At 34.3% G+C, this 19576-nt stretch overlaps 1 protein-coding gene and 1 long non-coding RNA gene across 9 annotated transcripts in view; one reads left to right on the top strand and one right to left on the bottom strand.

Moving 5' to 3' along the window:
* The window catches only part of nrv2 (nervana 2), a 32504-nt gene extending 15003 nt beyond the window's left edge, over window positions 1-17501 (top strand). For all 8 annotated transcript variants that reach the window (XM_073966668.1, XM_073966663.1, XM_073966667.1 and 5 more), the window contains 5 exons: window positions 11544-11684; window positions 11748-11867; window positions 13759-14051; window positions 14114-14282; window positions 16506-17501. In XM_073966668.1, coding sequence (XP_073822769.1) covers window positions 11544-11684; window positions 11748-11867; window positions 13759-14051; window positions 14114-14282; window positions 16506-16609 — 827 coding nt within the window. In that variant the 3' untranslated portion in view covers window positions 16610-17501. The remainder of the gene's footprint in view (window positions 1-11543; window positions 11685-11747; window positions 11868-13758; window positions 14052-14113; window positions 14283-16505) is intronic.
* LOC141393565 (uncharacterized) overlaps window positions 1-19576 on the bottom strand; it is a 94836-nt gene that overhangs the window by 35439 nt on the left and 39821 nt on the right. The window contains exon 2 of the long non-coding RNA XR_012410120.1: window positions 17596-17798. This is a non-coding gene — a long non-coding RNA (uncharacterized lncRNA). The remainder of the gene's footprint in view (window positions 1-17595; window positions 17799-19576) is intronic.

Genomic DNA, 19576 nt, shown 5'->3' with positions numbered 1-19576 from the left:
GGGTGTACCTTCGGTAAAAAATTTAAAACGATCCTCAAACAGCCCTTAAACTGATCTTAAGCTATAATGTTGAACTCTTGAGACGGAGGTACCCGAAAGAGCTGTTAGATATAGATCATCAAAGAACTTGATGTAAGTTTAAAAGAAATTTTACAATGTATAAAGTTTGGACTAAGTCCGACCCTCATTTCGTAATTTATCGTGCTCATCAGTAACTTTAGTTTGTACTGACATGGCTTTTTTAAAGCTTTTGGGCCATTATCGGGAAATCCAATACAACTTGACACAAAAATTTTCAAAACGACCCGATGCATGTACCTGAACTGCACTTTTGCTAAAACTTTTAAATTTTTTGTGGGTGATACCAGAAAGAGCCATGTCCCATATTCGAACCTGAACTATGTCTAGAAGAAATTTTACAAGAAATGAATTTTTTGACCAAACCAGTTAATTCGTTTGAGAATTGCCATGCGCACCATTTTAGCGGAAAATGTTGATTTGTTGTATCGAAAAGAATTGACAGATATTGCCCATCTTTGAACTTGATCTATGTTTGGACAATTATGAGAACCAGTTGTCCGGCTGAGGAAGGGCACAAATTGAAAATATGTATATTGATTTTGTATCATGAGTTTGCTTTAAAATCTGTAGGTACCGTAATGTGAGGCTATACCAAATCATTGACACATACCAAACATTTTAGTAACTAAACATCTTCATAAAGGACTCGAAATATTAAACAAAGTTTGGCAGAAATTTTTGAAAATTTTTTAGAGTTATCCTGCACAATAGCCATTTTAGTATGTGCGGGCAGGGTTTTGGAGCTTTTGGGCGATTATCTCAGGAAGTATTGACTTACTCCGGAAAAAATTTTACCGTTGTAAATGAGGCCGCTAGAAAAAACAACTGAAAAAACTTACTCCGGAAAAAATTGTACCGTTGTAAATGAGGCCGCTAGAAAAACCAACTGAAAAAAGAACCAGGCTGAGGTTATAATTAGTGACAGTCTGTGTCTGATATTGGCGATCCTACTAACGATGACTGCTGTTTTCTTCACCTTCAAACTAATATGGTGATCTTTACTACATGTTACTGTCCAAACATAACCCATTTTGGTTAGAAGAGACTGTTTTCATTTTACACCAATTATACTTAGGTAAACCTCCCATATCCTTTTTTGGAGATTTTCAACAATGTTTTTCTTCTTTTAATTTTGTTGCAAAAAGAAAGAAAAATCACAATATATTTTCTTCGATTACGAAAGCATCATCACCTTTCGGCATTTACACAAAATTTTTGCATAACACAGATGTCGAGTACTGAGCGAAAATAAATAATGATTTTTTTTCTTATTCTCCTTGTTGTTGTTTTTGCTGTTTCTATTTCATGAACAGAAAACATATTTAGAATAAATTTATGTGCAAATTCGTACACATAGGCACACACGTAAATAGGTACATTAATGTCTGAACTTTAAAATATGTATTGATGTATTAGGGTGGAGCGAGCTGTATTTTAGTTTTTGTTTAAAGATTAATATTTAAAATATTCGTTATTCTCACGCGTGGAAATAATAGGAATAAATGATCAAATGGCTTAAATACATTGCAGATATCTCAAAAATGACACGACCGAAAACTGTGTTCTTCTGGCCAGGGATGGAATCACAGAACTTCTGAGTGCCAGTCTTGCAAATAATGGTAAACTTTAAAACTTTTCTAATGTGAAATCTTGAAAAAAAATATATATTTACTTTCTTCTTTTTTACTGTTTTTTCCTAGTAGCGTCGGCTACGTGTTGTTTTTTTTAGAGATGGGCACGTGTCACAATCGTGACACTAACAAAAACAACTAAGGTGTTTAGTACTTAATCGTCACAAAAGTTGTTGGTTCTTTATGCGCTTAGTTGTGTTGTTTAGTGTCACGATCGTGACACGGACCTATCCAAGCAGGTGCTGTATGTCACGATCGTGACACGGGCCCAGCTCTAGTTTTTGTTTACTCAATCGAGTTGTGTTCCCAGGGGTGCAATCTCAACTGCTTGCGTTCAGAGAGACCTGACAATTGCTGGGCTATTGAAAATGTGAAGCGTGACATGTATGACTAGGTCGTTAACATATAAGCAGGTACTGCATGCATAACATTTTGTTGTGCAGAGGCATGTTAATGATCCTGACCTCATGTAGATGATTAATCCAGTTCCAGCAGGTTCTATGTACCGGAGATGTTTTGGCCAGTGGCTGCCGACATTCGTATTCGTGTTTGGATGCGAAACAGGTCCACGCTTTTTGCAAAGACACTACTACTACTACACTACTACAACACTTACTGTGCTGTTGTTTTTTCTCTCTCACTTACTTTGTACGTGAACAAAAAATATTGATAAACATAATTTGGTAGTTGTTTTATTCCACCCACACATACACACATGGTATTATTCTAGTAGGCATATTTCCCACGAACATACCCGAAGGGACTAGGGCGACTTCCCTGATATCAATGAGTGCACCCTATTCATATTGATTGAATGATAGGATATCGCCGAGTCCGAACGGCGTGCCTAACGACACTATTTGAAGAAAAGTTGTACATGGCTGAAATATTCAGGTCGCCTGAATTAGGTTTTTGTTCTATATCATAATTTTCTTTATACATAATATGCCACATAGAGGAATTTTTGAATTAAAATTTTACCCTGAAATAATTAGGAGAGTCTCCAGAATGGAATGAATGCATGGAATTAACCCTGACTAAACGTATTTATTTCGGCGAATGATTTGATTTAACACCCTTGGGGCATCTTAAGGTATGGGTTTCCTTAAGCATAATGGTTTACTAGACCCCCATCAAACCATTTAAAAATGTTCCCTACTTAATAAAAATATAAAGAATTTCAACATTCTCCTCCTCATTGACACACGTCCACAAGATGTTATGTCATTGGTCACTAATAAATCTGCACAAAATATTTGACAAACTTTTGACATTTAATTAGTGTAACGCCGCCATTGGCATTTGAAACGCCCACGCCATGGAAATGTGGAATTCATAATACCCTAATATCCCCATAATAAATTGTGGTTCCTTCCCATTTAAGAGGGAGGAAATTGTTAATGCATCAATGTGCAGCTAAAAAGCTTAACCTTGCTCGGTGACTACTACTGTGATCAGCAAAAGCAACAGAACAGCGGCAACAGCATCACTTCGTTGCACATATGAAAATGTCAAATAATTGGTCATAAATTGGGACATTTTTTTTGCATTCAAAATATATGCACACACACATAAAACCATGTTTGTTACATTATGACTTTTTGGTGCATTGTGCCTCCTGTCCCCTTTTCTTTTGCATACAACAACCACAACACCCCATAGACGACATTGGGCGTTTGAGGCAAAAAATAAAATCAAATAGAATTTTTTGTCAAATGGCGACGATGGTTGGTTGGTTGCTTTCTCACAGCTAATGCTAATTGTGGCAATTATAGCAAATATCCATCCATCCCCATTAAAATGACGTTCAGTTTTTCCTCTTTTTTGATACATACATATTTATGTACACACACATTTACTTGGGCATTATGGAGTGCTCTGATCCGCCAAAATAACAGACCAAATGAATTCTATCAAAACGTCATTAGATTCATTTGAATTCATGATATTGAAAATGTTTAAACATACAAGGTACATGTGTATATTAATCAAAAACAACAGCAAAAACACCAGCTTTTGGATGAACATCTTTTTTTCCAAATCTCACCCTGCTATAAAGTTTGTTTTTATGCATAATGTAATTAACAATCGATTTTATTGTTTATTTAATTGTCAATTGAAAGTAGGTATTTCCTTTACGAGTTCCTTAAATTACAATTTATTTGTTTATAATACAATTCAATATAATTGACATTGAAATTCCTATTAAAAATGTTGGAATTGCAAAAAAACCACTACCATACAGCGCACATTGGGGCAAGATTCCAAAAAACTGAGATTAATTCAAGGAAGCATTTGGGCGATAAATGTTAATATTTTTCGAATGTTTACACCTCAATCAATATAACGGAACACAGTTTTGGGATTGGAGATGTATATTCGAAGCCCTCATAAATGGGTACCATAAAAACTATGAAGTGTTTTTACGGTTTTGTCTACATTTCACATTAATCCAAAATTTTCCAATATGATTAAGCTAATATGTGGCAAAAAGTTATAAAGTTAGGTCAATATTTTCGTGTAGCCCCCATATAAGAGTATCTACCGATTTTATTTATTTCGAGGGTCTTGACCACATTTTTAGTATATTTATCTGTAAATTAGGATTTATAGTTCTGAATGCCTATGAAAATTGTCAATATAGGTCAAAGTTTTGGTATGTCCCCCATATAGAGGTACAGTCAAATCTGGGGTTTTTCGAACATTTTGCAACTGGCTCAAACTGTGAATTGTGCTTTTAGAAGGTATTGAAAATATTTTTATCACACATCATCTCAATATATTCTCGTTTTGGAATAACCTCCATATATTCCCCTACGTTTTCAACTGTAAATACTTTTCAAAAATAAGGAAAAATGGATACATTTTAAATTAATTTTTAATATGTTTCTAAACATCTTTTGCCGTAAATATATTTTCTAAGATTCTGATATCTACCTGAAGTTGACGATTCCATTCTAAAATGGCCACTTTTGATGGTTAAAAAAATATTACACCTTATACACCAAAAATTTGATATGATTCATGATACACATGTATGTCGGTTTCTAGGGTTAATTCCGTCAATTTTATCAGAGCAGGAGTAGCTGCCATCATTAGGGTATTTAGGACTATGCCAAAACCATGGATGTTAGAACTTGTATGTCAGATATATATTCACTGGACAATAGCCGTAGACTATCCCCGAATTTTCACATACAATATCAGGAACCTATGACTTATCCTGATGGCGTTATTTAAGTTTATAGTACTAAAATACATAATTTTACAAAGTCCGATCTGGGTTATCTATATTTTCCCTATAAATATTCACCATAGATATTTCAAAAACAGTTTGGATCGAGCACACATAATCTTCTGAAAGAATTTATTATGAAAAAAACATCAATAAAACATATTTTGTGACCGCAGATAACGAAAATGTGAATAAAAACGGTAGAATATGGTCCTAAATCATATATAAAAGCGAAAGCTTCTGGAGATGTTAAATGTTATAGCTACAAATTTCTTTTGTTCAGAGACTTATAATGAAATTTGATTTGGAACATTTCTTTTTTGGCACAACCCCCAAAAAGTGCAGTATTTTAAGAGATTTTGACTCAGTATGGAATAAATTTTTATTAAGAGTCTAAAAGTTTAACAAATAATTTCTACCTATAGCTATACCTATACCTACCTATACCTATGTATCTAGTTTGTTCTGTGGCTTACAGTGAAATTTTCTGTAGAATATTTCTTCTGTTAACACCTTTCGTCTAAAATTAAATTTCATGTTACTTTCATGCATGCATCAACTCGAAAAAAGAAAAAAAAAACAAATTTATTAAAAAAAATATTTGGGCGTTTTGTTGGCAAATTTTATGTATATATTTTCTTGATATATATTGCAAATACATATTTCATTTATTCGGCGACTTATATTGAAATTTGATGGAGATTATTTTTGTCTTTGACGTCTTCTATCTAGAATGAAGTTTTCTTTGACAAAACTTAATAAACTCAGATAAAGTACAACTTTAACCCTAAAACGTGATTTTACTTTTGGCAGATTCCTGGCGTTTAGCTACGATTTAGAGTTTTGGTGTATTCGGGGACCTATAGTAAAATTTTATGACAAATAATTTTGTAGAATATTTTGAGTTGATACGATCACATTTAAAATGAGTTTTTTAACGTTTTTGAAAAAAGGGGACAAATAGACCCCTTTGGTGACTCGCATGAGGGTTAATTTATTTCATAAAAAAGATACCCCGCATTGTTGTCAGTAACATTGCCAAAGACACTTTATACCAGCGACGACCACAGAAATACAACCAAAGCGAAGACATGTATGAACGTATGAGTGAAAAAAGCAACAACCACATTATGTTTTTGTTTGTTTTCATTAATTTACACTGTACGTGAGAGAGAGAAGCAAATGCAAAAACAACTCAGTGGGCGCCCTCACTATACGATCTAAGCAAAGAAGCTCGACCCTGCTTTATACCCAAAATGCAAAGATTCCAAGGAATCGGATGTCCAATATTTCAAAACATGTAGAAATGGGCGGAACTTGCCACGCCTATTTAGGTTACTTCCCGACGAAAACTTTCAAAACGCCGATACATGTGTCTTCTTTTTTTCGGTCCCGTTTCATAATCTGGCCGAATTATCTTGTAATTATTTTTTGTGTTGTACAGTGTTATGAAAAAAGTGTGCTTTGATTTTTCAATTAAGCGTCGTTTTTTTTAATTTGGCCCCTTTGTGCAGCGGTTTTGACGTTTTTACAGTCTTGAAAGTACTCCTGCTGGCTCTCCACATCTATGAATAGGAATATTAATGCCAGTATAAATATACATATCTAGACACAGAATATGTTCTGAAGGCCTTTAAAATATGACCAAAAATATTTGTCCCATGCAAATTGCAGATACACGATTTTTAATATTTTCAACATCTCGTAAAGAATATCCCATGCGTAATTTAAACATGTGTTAATTTCAGGTTTCTGTAAATGATTTTTTTAACAATTCAATTTACGTCAAAAAATATTTTGTTAATTATTTTTATTTATTTCACTTAGCCCTGTACAAGTAAATCACCTGCTTAAAGAATTTCCCACTCAGCATTTGTTTACAATTCCAAGAAAAATATGCTAAACAAAAAAATCTTGCAAGAGAGATAGAGAGAACAATTTGTCAGTTATAAAGTTTATAATATAAGCAAACTTCACTCTCAACAAAATTTACTCATTCCCTGATCTGGCAACACAGCCGCTTAATACTTTTTAAATCTGACTCAAACTCACTCACAATGAGATTCATTGAGGAACGTACATACAATGCACAACACCACTTCTTAAAATGTCAACTCAGCACATTTCTTATTTGTTATTCTCTGAGAGTTGAGAACATTCAGTCAGACATGCGCTTCTCCAATTACTAGAAGCGATTTTTTGTAATTAATTTATCTTTAACCTCCATAAATTAAACTGGCACAAGAAGTCAGACAAACAACAAGAACTTCTCACATTGTCCAGTCAGTCCTTCAATCTGTCTAGTTTTTTTTCTGCTTATCGCATGGCATGCCTCCACGATTCATCATGGTTTAAATGATGTCAATTAAATTACGCATCACTAACGGCCCCAACCTCCCTGCTATCCCATCCCACCAACCATCATCAGAAAGAAGCACATTTTTCCTGGAGAAGTCAACAACATGACAATGTTAATGTTGTGTTATTGTTTTTTAAAAGACTTTATTTAATTTGTGGCTGTAATTAAATAATTTCATTGTTTTCAATTTTGTTGTGGTTATTGACGATTGCGTTGAAAATGATCATTAGTTAATATGATTTATTGGATGAAATGGGATTGTAAGAGAAGCTTTATTCTGACACAACAAGATACATTTAATCCGAGTCTGGAATATAGTAATATGTAGTTCGAAAATGAGCTTAATAGAAACTGCCAAGTATTTAAAAAAAATACTCAAATAATGTAGTGCAAAGTATGGATTATTTTATAACGGCTTCAACTCGAAAGGATGATCGAATTTGTTATACCCCAGCAAAAATCCTCATTACAAACCTCCTTTCCCACCCATTCTTTTAACAAGTGCATGTCGCGCGAAATATCTGGTTATTTTGTAATCACTGAAATAAGTAGTCAGAATCTACTCAGTATCTACTTATTTCAGTGGTTACAAAATAACCAGATATTTCGCGCGACATGCCCTTGTTAAAATAATGGGTGGGAAAGGAGGTTTGTAATGAGGATTTTTGCTGGGACTATTTGCTAAAACAGAATCTTTTGATTGGAAACGGTGATCTTAAGGCGAATATATATTACCACAATTGAACTACGAGCTTATGCACTATCGAGATGGACACACAACTCATTCAACACAGAATTGGCTCTGTTCACGAAGAACAAAATTCAAACCATTCACCTTGCGAATTCTGGAGCCACCAAACAACCTGGAAAAGAAATGTCGGGAACGCTCAAGAGAGGTCTAATAGTTCCGTAATCCTGCAAGACTTTCATTGACAAGTGCTGGGGACTGAGAACTCAGGTCATCAATTGGATTTTCACGACCGTCTTGCATATGGGGCTCTGTTGTGGTGCAATGATTTGAGCGAGAAATTCGTAAATTTAACAAAATCCAAGGAACGGTGACACAAACAGAAGTCCTCAAGCGGCCCTCAATGTGTTAATTGATCTCCATCCACTAAATGTTGTAGTGCAGGAATTTCCACTTCGGCTGAAGAATCTAAATTCATGGAGCAGCTCCGAATACAAACATGCAATCGGCTCGGCGGAAATCAGTGACTATATACAGTCGAACCTCGATTATCCGTGATAGTCGGGACCGGAGGCATTACGGATAATCGATTTTCACGGATAATGGAGTCAATATTTTTTATACTGTTTTTAAACATATTTTATTACCAAAAATGACTTCGAGCCAAAAAATGCGCACATACCTCACATGGAAGCCTGGGACCACAACTCCCCGTCTCTAGATGGTATAAAAGTTTATACCGATGGGTCAAAGATGGAAAGTGGTATGAGAGCAGACGCTGAACGAGAATTGTAGTGCCTTCCAAGCCGAAATCTTTGCAATCAAAAAGGCTGCAGAACTGATAAGCAATGTGAAGAGGGACATAGTTGGACAGGTGGTTATCTACGTCGATAGCTCAGCGTCCCTTAAATCACTCAGTTCCAACACTATCAAGTCTGCGGCTGTTTTAGATTGCAAGAACGACTGGAGACGCTTAAATCAATTTTATCTTTCTTTTGGTTCATTGCAACATCGAAGAAAATGAAACAGCGGGAGAACTGGATCAAGCCACGTCTGTGTTACTCCATTCGGCAGATAGAAAAAAGGTATCAGGGTAAGACTATCCAGATTTGGCACAACGGACCCAACTGCAAGGTTTCCAAGGCAATCTGGCCATCCTCTCCAAACGAAGAACTACATCCGTACTTTCGCTAAATAAATCCGACATGAAACTAACGGTAGGAATAATTATGAGTCACTGCATAATTGAATTATATCTTGTAAATGGGAGAGAGAAGAAATTATTGTGTTGCCACGGTGGTCAATGGTAAGAATGTGCGAGTTCGATTCCCAAGATGGCCAGACAACATCACGTTTTGAACGGTGGCAAAATTCCTTTCAGCGTAATGTTGGTGTCATTTCCTGCATATTTCAGCCATGTAAAACTTCTCTGCAAGTGGTGTCTTAAAACATGATATGAGAGAAGTCACCCTAGTCCCATCTGGGATGTTTGTGGGAATATATATACATATGTATGATTATATTGCTGTCTGTTTCAGCTATTCGAAGATGAAGAAGAACCAGAGACAATCGATAACTTATTATGTCGTGAACACATGATCCAATCTCTGCCAGTCTTCCGCCAAATCGAGCCAATAAGTCTACTTCTCCGTGCCAAGGCTCTGAGATAGCTGCAGCGAGAAGAAAGTACCGCACCACAATACACGGCAAATACTACCTCTTCTTAAAACCAATCAATATTTTATTTAGAATTCTTTAATATCTTCTCTCTGTCTCTAGGATGAAAACAATATATTATAAGGTCTCCAAGTGAATTACGACCTATACTCCTTTAACCTAACCCAAGCTAAAGCATTGGGTGTCACCGTGGAGCAATGGTATGCACACCCGTCTTGCACGCTGAAGTTCGTGGCAACATCAAATATTTCCCCTTAGCAATATTGAATGCTAATATGAATCGGGGTCCACTCATTGATATGAGGGAAGTCTCCTTGTCCCTTCCGGGATCTTTGTGGAACAATTATTATAACCTAAGGCATTCTTCTTCTATAAAAGCCCTTCTAAATGTCCTTATTCAGATTATGGTGAATGGACCCTTTCTGCATACAAGTACTAAGGGTACTACACAGAAAAAAATGTTAGCCATTTGATAAGCAAATTCAAAGATTCAATCAAAAATTTATCGATTTTCCGGCGATAAAAAATTGTCATATTGACAAAATTCGATAAAATTATTTGATCACAAAGTAAAAATACAAGTGATAAAATAATTCACACATTGACAAAAATTATTATCAAAATATTTCACATTGTGCTTGATAAAACAAAATATTTTCTTGATGTAAAAAATTGTTGAATAAATTTTTTTCAATCGATAAAAAATGTTCATATTTACAATTATTTTGTTGTTTTTTTTTATTAAATACAACCCCAAAAGCCAAATAGGTCGAGAATGGTTCGATATTGATTTTAAATTAGATTAGAACTATTAATAAGTTATTACGTAAAGCGTATATGTCATTTAAACAAATAAAATTAAATAATGCATTACTGAACTTCAATGCATTTGGTGCGCAGAGAAAGAATTACACCGTATTTCATAGTAATGTTTATTGGTAGCTATTCTAACGACATTTTTGATACATATTTTTGTCAATATGTGAAATATTTTATCAGTTCAATATAAAAAATCGATAAATATTTTAGTCAATATGTAAAATATTTTATCAGTTGTATTTTAACTTTGTGATCAAATAATTTTATCGAATTTCGTCAATATGACAATTTTTTATCGCCGGATTTTTTTTCTGTGTAGAGTTCCCTGATGTATGCCATCAGGTGGTTCTTTGTTGAGGTAAAATCTGTAGCATTTCCTACATGCCTCTCTACGAGACACATGGAGTTTTCTGTATATAATATTTCTTTTCTTTCTACGAGAAGACTTCTGACCTGTAGTGGAATTCTGTAGATTTCTTGGTAACAGATAAAAATCCGTAAAATCAAAACGAAGATTTATGAATGAAAAGTACAAATGAAGGTTGATTTTATTTTGGTCGCCAACTTATCGACAAATTTTGTTATTTACCGAAATTATGACTTTAATTTTACATATTTTTGTCGGAAACGGGAAAATGAGTTAGAGAGCCCCTGGTCTCTACATCTTTCCAACTGAATAAAACCTTTCCAAATATATTTCAATGTCTCCATCGAAGTATAAATCAGAAAATATTCAATTCTATCTATGCTTTATCATATTATCTGCAATCTTGTTACCACATTTCACATTTGGAATACCTCAGTTTGACGGTACGTCTAATAAAGCCTCCACAATAAATATATATTTTAAACTATCAGTGAACCTTATCAATATTTTTATATTTCGGGAGGTTTAAAAATGAAATGACGTAGATATGGTTGCTAATGACGTCGTAATTATTTGAACGGGATAGATACGTCACTCTTCACGAAAATAAAAATTATTATTTTTTTTTTTGAAATCTTGCAATTTGTAATGATATTAATTTCATGCCTTTCTCTTTTTGTTTTTAGCAAAAATTGGCGTATTTTACACAGCATTTTATGGAGTCTTAGCGGCGCTGGTAGCCATTTGTATGTGGGCATTTTTCCAAACATTGGATCCACGCATACCAAAATGGACTCTAGATGGCTCGTTGATAGGAACAAATCCAGGTATGTTGTGAACTTAGTAATTAATATTTCCTCATTTATGAACTTTTATTTTCTATTTAATAGGTCTCGGCTTCCGACCACTACCAGAATCGGAAAATGTTGAAAGCACCTTGATTTGGTACAAGGGTACCCATCACGAAAACTACAAACAATGGACAGACTCATTAGATGAATTTTTAGCTGGTAAGTTATTTCAGATATGAACTAGCTAGCGGTAGTTGGTTTTGGTTATCGTGTCCCATGTCAAAGTAGACACTTTAATCGTCTAATAAAACGAAAACTATTAGGAATTGATTTTACTTTTTTTTCTGTAATTAAAATCTTATCACTCGAATGAATGGTAAGGGAAAAACTGTGATTCCTATCACGAACTACATGGTCAAGTGGTCTTGATAATTTTCTTGTTTATTCAAGTTGCTTAGATTCCCACTTATTGGTTGTCATTGGATTTCCTGGGTATTTCGTAACATAAAAAACAAAACAAAAATTGCGAAACATAAAAAATGAACCATTTTTATCTATATATATAAAAATGGTGTAAAAAATGTATAGTAATTCATAAAATGAGAACGGCTAGACCGATTTCTGTAAAATTTTTTGTCAGTTATTCGTATTTTCGAGGAGAAGGTCTTTACGGAAGAAAATTTTGGAAAATCTCTCTCGAAAAGTCGGAAAATTGGAAAAATCAAAAATTGAGTTTTTGTATGAAATTTTATTCCTTAATAGCGAGACGAAGTTCGCCGGGTCCGCTAGTTAACTATATTTTTTCAAAGCATGTTTGTGGGTTCATATTTAAACAAAGCTGAATAAAACACTGTGCAACACGAAAGATATTAACCATATTCTGACACCGCAGTGTGATAGAACACCAAAAATGAGAAGACAAGTGTCTCGCCGTTTTTTCCTATCTCATCAACTTTCGCGGTTATAGGCCTCCAAAGGTTTGAGGCTTTGATATAGAAAGGGTCATTTTATCAGGACTATATCTTACAAACCGTTAGGAAACTTGAATTTATCTCGGAGGAAAAATTGTAGCTCTTGTCTTAAAGAACAAAAATTGTGAACACATATAATCAATCAAGCTTCATCTGCAAGATCAAAGTCGCCAGGGTCAAATTTCTTTTAAAATGTTTTCTCAAGTTTTGTTTTATAGCTTTCAAACGGATCAAATTTGAAGCAAACAACCAACTAAAAAAATGTACCTCAGATTTCAATAAACATCTTTCTAGAATATACGAACTCTGTAGAAACGGATCTTAATGGTCAAAATAGCAAAACTATTGCGATTTTTATCCTCTTTTCCAGGATTCTGCTCCATAGATATTAAACCGTTCGAAATTCAAGAAGACAATCAACCACAATAGCGTAGCATAGGCATCAATAAACAACTTTCTGGAATATGCGAAATGTCTATGAACGGTTCTTAATGGTAAAAATAGCAAAAATCTTAATGATCGAAGAATTTTTGCATGTGAAAAAGGAAAGCGAAGACTCGAACCCACACAACCACCATTATGTGACCTGGTTTCGCTGTTGGTAGCAGTTGATCAGACATATCGCCTGTGGAGTGGCTTCTATGTTATCGAACTTTTTATTTCTCACATGCAATGTATTTTTTACAGTGGTAAAAAATGGATTCCACGAAAAACGCTTTTTAGCGCCGCCCTTCGGAAGTTATGAGTTTGGCTCTGAACTCTTACATGCCGTTATAACACTTTTCATATGTTTTTCAAGGACGTGGCTCAAGCTGATTTTTATTTATTAGAATATTTTGCCTATTAGGGCGAAGATCATTTTAATATTAATTTTTAATTAATTTCTCGTTGGAGACGAGCTTAAATTCTACAAAAAAGTACAAGTCAAAGATCATAGGTCCACGTTTTGGCAGCAAATCAAATTCAAAAATCTTTAAAATATCTCTAAATATGGTAGGAAAAATAGGATACAGATTTTAGCTGCTTTGGCAAAATTATATTTTCGATGTTCCGAAAAGATATCTTAATATATCCCCTTTATTTTAATAATTCTTTATTATCATAATTTATTAAATTCCTCTCTTTTTTGGTCATTTCAGTTTACAAAGTACCTGGTTTAACACCCGGCCGTGGTCAAAACATCTACAATTGTGATTACAATCAACCACCACCAAAGGGTCAGGTTTGTGATGTTGACATTAAAGCCTGGTCACCCTGTACCAAGGAAAACAATTACAGTTATCACAAGAGCTCACCATGTGTATTCTTGAAATTGAATAAAATCTATGGTTGGATACCCGAGTTCTATAACAGCTCAGGCGATTTACCCGAAAATATGCCAAAAAGTTTAAAAACCTATATTGCAGAAATTGAAAAGACACAGGCCCATAAGGTGAGTGGGGGGGGATTGGTGAAATTCTAAGCTCCCAAAATTTAACAAATATTTTTTTTCAGATGAACACTGTTTGGGTATCCTGTGAGGGTGAAAATCCTGCCGATCAAGAAAACATTGGTCCAGTGGATTATTTGCCCATACGAGGTTTCCCAGGATATTTCTATCCCTATCAAAATTCGGAGGGTTATTTAAGTCCTTTGGTAGCTGTACATTTCCAAAGACCAAAACGTAAGTATTGTGGAAAGCACTTAAGTGTGGTGTTTAGGGATACGTGATAGGATACTCAAGACACATGATGAAAAAAGTTTGGGAATTACGAAATACGTTTCTCTACATTAGTATGGAGGCGCTGTTAAGGTATTTAAAATTGGTTCGTACAGTACAGTAGTAGTTTATTTAAATGATTTACTGAAATTAGCATGGGAACAGTTGTAGTCCATGAAAAATGTCCTCACAGAAATCCACGGTTACGGGAATTTTGTTCCATTCAATTTAAAGTTTTGTGAACGAACTAGTACTAGAAAAAATTATATAAATCGGGCAATTTTTGAAGAGCCTACGCATTAGTATCTCTCTTGGTCCAAAATGTTTGACGAACTAGTAGTTCATTTAAAGGATTCACTGAAATAAGCATGGGAACCAGGAGAGTCAACGATTTTTTTTGTTGTTCATAACACGAAAGAACTAATTCCTTAACTGAGATATTCTGAAAGTCCCCGAATATACATCTACTAGTTCATGAAAAATATTCTTAAACATATCCAAAGTTGTGGGACTGTTAGCCAGGGTTTAAAAGCCAGCATCTAAAAACATTAGCATTAGTTGTACACTTCAACTGCTACACAATATTGACACACACGGCTAAATAAGCAACCGAACGCATATTTATTATTGTACATTTTTGCTTACTTCGTTTTTACTCCTAATCTTTTTTCGCTAGGCATAATCGACAACCACGCTACATATTTAGCAGTCGGCTGACCATTCGTCGCAGCGAATTAGCAACCGAGTGTGTTTTTGTGATTAGAGTTGCCAACGCAGTAATAAAAAAGATGTCATTTAATGTCAAAATGCCTCCATCATATGGTAGAACCTAAAGAATACTAATTATTATTGTTTAAAAATAAAAAAAATATATATTCACCAACAATTCACATGTCCTTTAAACGAAAAATTGGAATTAATTGCATCGTGATTTTTAATGAATTATACCCTAGACAGACGGCAACGGCAACCCTGACAGACGACAATTTCTGCATTTATGAAACAGCTGATTGCTGGTAGACAACTTGTTGGTTGCCCTGCAATTTGTTGTTTTCCCTGTGTCACAGAGCATGAATATGCTCTCTCTCCTACATATAATATGGGTTCTCTTTTACGGTATTGCCATATTGAAATACTTAAATGTACATTAAATCCAGTTCGATTTTGTGCTTTAAAAATGTGGATAATGCAGGAATTGATTTGAATTAAGGGAGTTAATGCAAATTAAAGCTGCCGTCTGTCTAGGGTAGGGGTGAGCACGCCTGTGTGCTAGCACAAATTGTGAAAACGTACTCTTAGTTTTTTGTGAACCATAAACAATTAAAAGTTTATGCAATTTTTTATTTATATTTTTTAATAATTTGGATTGTGGACGATTTCAGACAACATTAATGTTTAAAAAATGTTGATATAAGTAATGAAACATCAAGAAAAATTAAATATTAATTCTCTCTTAAATTTGCCTCTCTCTCTTTGCTCAGCTTTGGTCTAGGGTATTACTCTGGTAACAAACAATTGTTTGCTGAAAACCTGGCTAAGCCGTTGAAACTTTGTTGCTTATTCTCTTTTCTGATATGTTTTGATCATGTGTGCTACAAAATATCAGTTTGCGTGTACGATGCTATTTTATTATAGCGACAATATCTAATAGCATCAGCATCGCTAGCAATATTTTTGTGAAGTTTGGTGCTACATGTTGCCGTTGTTCATTGTTGCTAAACTTATTTCGAAGAAATTTTAGCAGACAAAGCTGCAAATATTCGTTGCTTTTGCTAAAATGGCGTTAGCATTTTAAACCCTGCTGTTAGCTCATGCAATATTATACTTTGAGGTATCTACGCTCATGTAGGGATGCCTGAACAATATTGTTTGATAAATTCTTAATAAAGCCTCTGCTAATCCATATATTTGTACGTACCATCGTTGATACGAACTAGTAGTTCATTTAAACGGTTCACTGAAAAATGAGAGTGAACTAGGAGAGTCAAAAACAGTTGTGTTTTTAGCAATTGACATATTTATTTGACAGATGTTCAAAGGAATTGATAAAATAAATGACGCGATTTGTTAAAACCCGTTTAATATCTAAAAAGATAAGGATATCCGTATGATGATATATTCTAATTCTCTGACCCCTTGCATTCCCATTTTCAAAATAATAAACAATTTATTTTCTTTATCTTTCAGGTGGCATCATCATCAATATTGAATGTAAAGCCTGGGCCCGAAACATCTTCCACGATCGCAAGGAGAGATTAGGCTCTGTACACTTTGAACTTTTAATAGATTAAAGCAAACTGCGTTTTTCGTCAACTACAACAACACCAAGAACAACAAAACAATTTCCCAAATCACACACACAAACAAATATTTAGTTAAAATTCAATTTTCAATCAACGACAAAAAACGTTTGCTTTTTTAATAATTTTCTCAAACAAAAACACAAAACAAGGGAAATATCATTTTTAAAATATTTCCACAGCATCTTCTCTAACTTCTCTATGTATTATTTGTGCTTTAATTAAGATTTTATTTTGTTTTGAAGTAAACTGCCATTTAACCAAAAAGAAAAAAATATTTCAAAGAAACAAAATCGAATACCACAACAGCAGGAGAAAAGGGAATATCCCTTGTCTCACATTTTTTTCTATTTCTTTGGGCATCAATTATATTTTTGTATTAGCATTAAAAAAGAACAACAACCAACTAAATGCATAGAAATGTTTATTGTAAAGTATAGTAAGTGTATATTTAACTACAAAATCAAATCACTAAGGAAGAAGAAGAAAACATTGCCGAGTTTCCCACAGTTTCCAACATCGACAAAGAAACCACCACGGCTGAAGGATGGAAAGAAAAAGAAGAATCTCTTCTAGAGAAAAAGTATTTTGTGAGTGTCATTTTTTTAGTTTCTAGCAATTGTACAAGTTAGTTTAATAACTCCGAAACCAAAATGATCCTGACCACTAACCCCAATCAAGCCCCCCCCGCAAAAAACCCACCATACCTTTAGCCTACGCCCATACTTTATATAGAAATGTATTTTATTGTAACGATTGAATTAATTTGCAAAAACAAAGCAGACAAACAAAAAAAGTTTTACTTTTAAATTGACATAAATTAATAATGTTTTTTAAGTTTTAAATTAATAAAAATTTACCAAAAACAACCAAAATGAAAAAAGTATAGTTTTTTATGCCCTACACCACTTAACATGGAAGGGTACTTGTTGACGAATGATTTTATAAGCAAATATTTATTTTATTTTTAAACTCACCTTTAAGCTTCATAATAACATTAATGTTGCACAGAACCATCAGCCATTGGTTAAAATATTTACTTGGCTCGAATTTAGGGCATATAGTAAAGATGACATTTAGAAACGCCTGAGATCGAAATTTGAGTTTTATTTCAGAAATTTTCCTTCCGTCGAGGCAAAGTTCGCACAATATTTAGCCATTAGTAATATATGAAAAAGCGCTGAAAAAGAAGAGGATATATCCTTAAATTCGAAATAAACTTTTGCAATATTAACGGGAAAAAAACTGTATTTATACAAATATAATATCAAACTTTTGAAGTAATTAATACACACAAATTCCTTTATGGTCTGTGTAACCTTTTCCACATCCATTAATTCCTTCTAACCCCAGTGATTAATCAGTATTTGACTTTCCTGCTATTCTACCTTTTTGTTTAAAGTTCCCTGTAGCTTGCAGCCTATGGACTAAGCTTTCTAGAAATGTAGTTCATTTTGAAGAACGTGCAGCTTGTTCTGTTATTCTGGGAACTTGCTGTTTCAAAATGTCTCATTCGTACCATTCGTTTGATCCTAGTAAAGTACGTCTCAATGTCAAATTGATACCCACTCAAAAGCTACGAATCATTACCTCGGTTTACCATTGATTCTTCCAGACCCTTTTAAACTGAAAGAACGACTTATTAGATTTGTTGAAATCTAGTTCGTTTGAACGACCTAGCTCAATACTAGTTCAATGGACCTGATAGTTTGTATGAAAAAATCATACCTACGTTCGATTGTATGAAATCACTCATACGCAAACGAAGTGTGTATTAAACTAGTTCAATAGATTTAACAACTCTACGGCTTAGATTGAACTAGTTCATTCGCTCCTTTCCGTGAATCAATTAATCCACTAAAGGTAGAATTAGACGTTACATAACCATAAAGCCATAAGGCCATATCAATCAGCTGATTGAATCAAACCAATGGAAATCAATGTATTCCATTAGTAGTAACATAACATAATGCCATAGCCATAACCATAAGAAACCAATTGGGTTTTGGTACTCTATGATTATGGCGTTATGTCTATGTTACGTCTAATTCCACCTTTAGCGAGAAAACTTAAAATTGTATATGAAAATGATATTTCTGACACTTTTTGAGCATTTATTAATAAGTAATCGAGCATTCTTTTAAAAATGCCGAAAACTTTTAAGGGTAATATGGTGCATTCTTACATGACAATCCCATGGTTTTTGAATGAGAAAATACTTTAGATTAACTTTGACAGTTTTGTTGAGATGTGTGTTTACTTATTATTTGCAAAGTAAGCCAGCTTATTAATTTAATTTCGGGAAAGACAAGACCTCATATGCGTCTTACTTACTTAGCTGGCCCCTTACAGAACATTTGTTCCATAGACCGAACTAAGAAAAGATCTGCAATTCTCTGTGTTTCGTGCTTCGCTTTTTGGAATACCGCGCCTTGTCATCTCTTCATCCACTTGTTTGCGCCATCTATTCTTTGGCCTGCCAATTCTGCGTGCACCGCCATGTGGCTCGAATTTATATGCCTTTTTAGCGGGTTCATCATCGCTCATTTTTATTATATGGCCTAGCCAACGCAATCGCTGCATCTCGATACGTTTAACAATATTGATGTCGTTGTATATCAGATACAGCTCGTGGTTCATACGACGTCGATATTCACCGTCAACGCAGATTGGTCTGTAGATCTTGCGAAGAATTTTTCTCTCAAACACGACAAGCACTGCCTTATCTGCTTGCGCAAGTACCCAGGCTTCGGAACCATACATCAGCACGGGTAGTATCAGTGTTTTGTAAAGCGTTATTTTTGTTTGAGGAGTTGTGGCTTTGTTTTTAAAGTGCTTACTTAAGCCAAAGTAGCATCTGTTGGCCAATACAATTCTTCTTTTTATTTCACAACTGATGTCGTTTGTTGTGCTTACGACGGTGCCGAGGTATACGAAGTCTTTTACTACCTCAAAATT

Source organism: Musca autumnalis, unplaced genomic scaffold (genome assembly GCF_047663935.1).
Source record: "Musca autumnalis isolate F117 unplaced genomic scaffold, ASM4766393v1 scaffold_2, whole genome shotgun sequence".
NCBI classification, from domain to species: Eukaryota; Metazoa; Arthropoda; class Insecta; order Diptera; family Muscidae; genus Musca; species Musca autumnalis.
The sequence above is the reverse complement of the archived record's forward strand: the minus strand, read 5'-3'. Positions and strand labels throughout refer to the sequence as shown.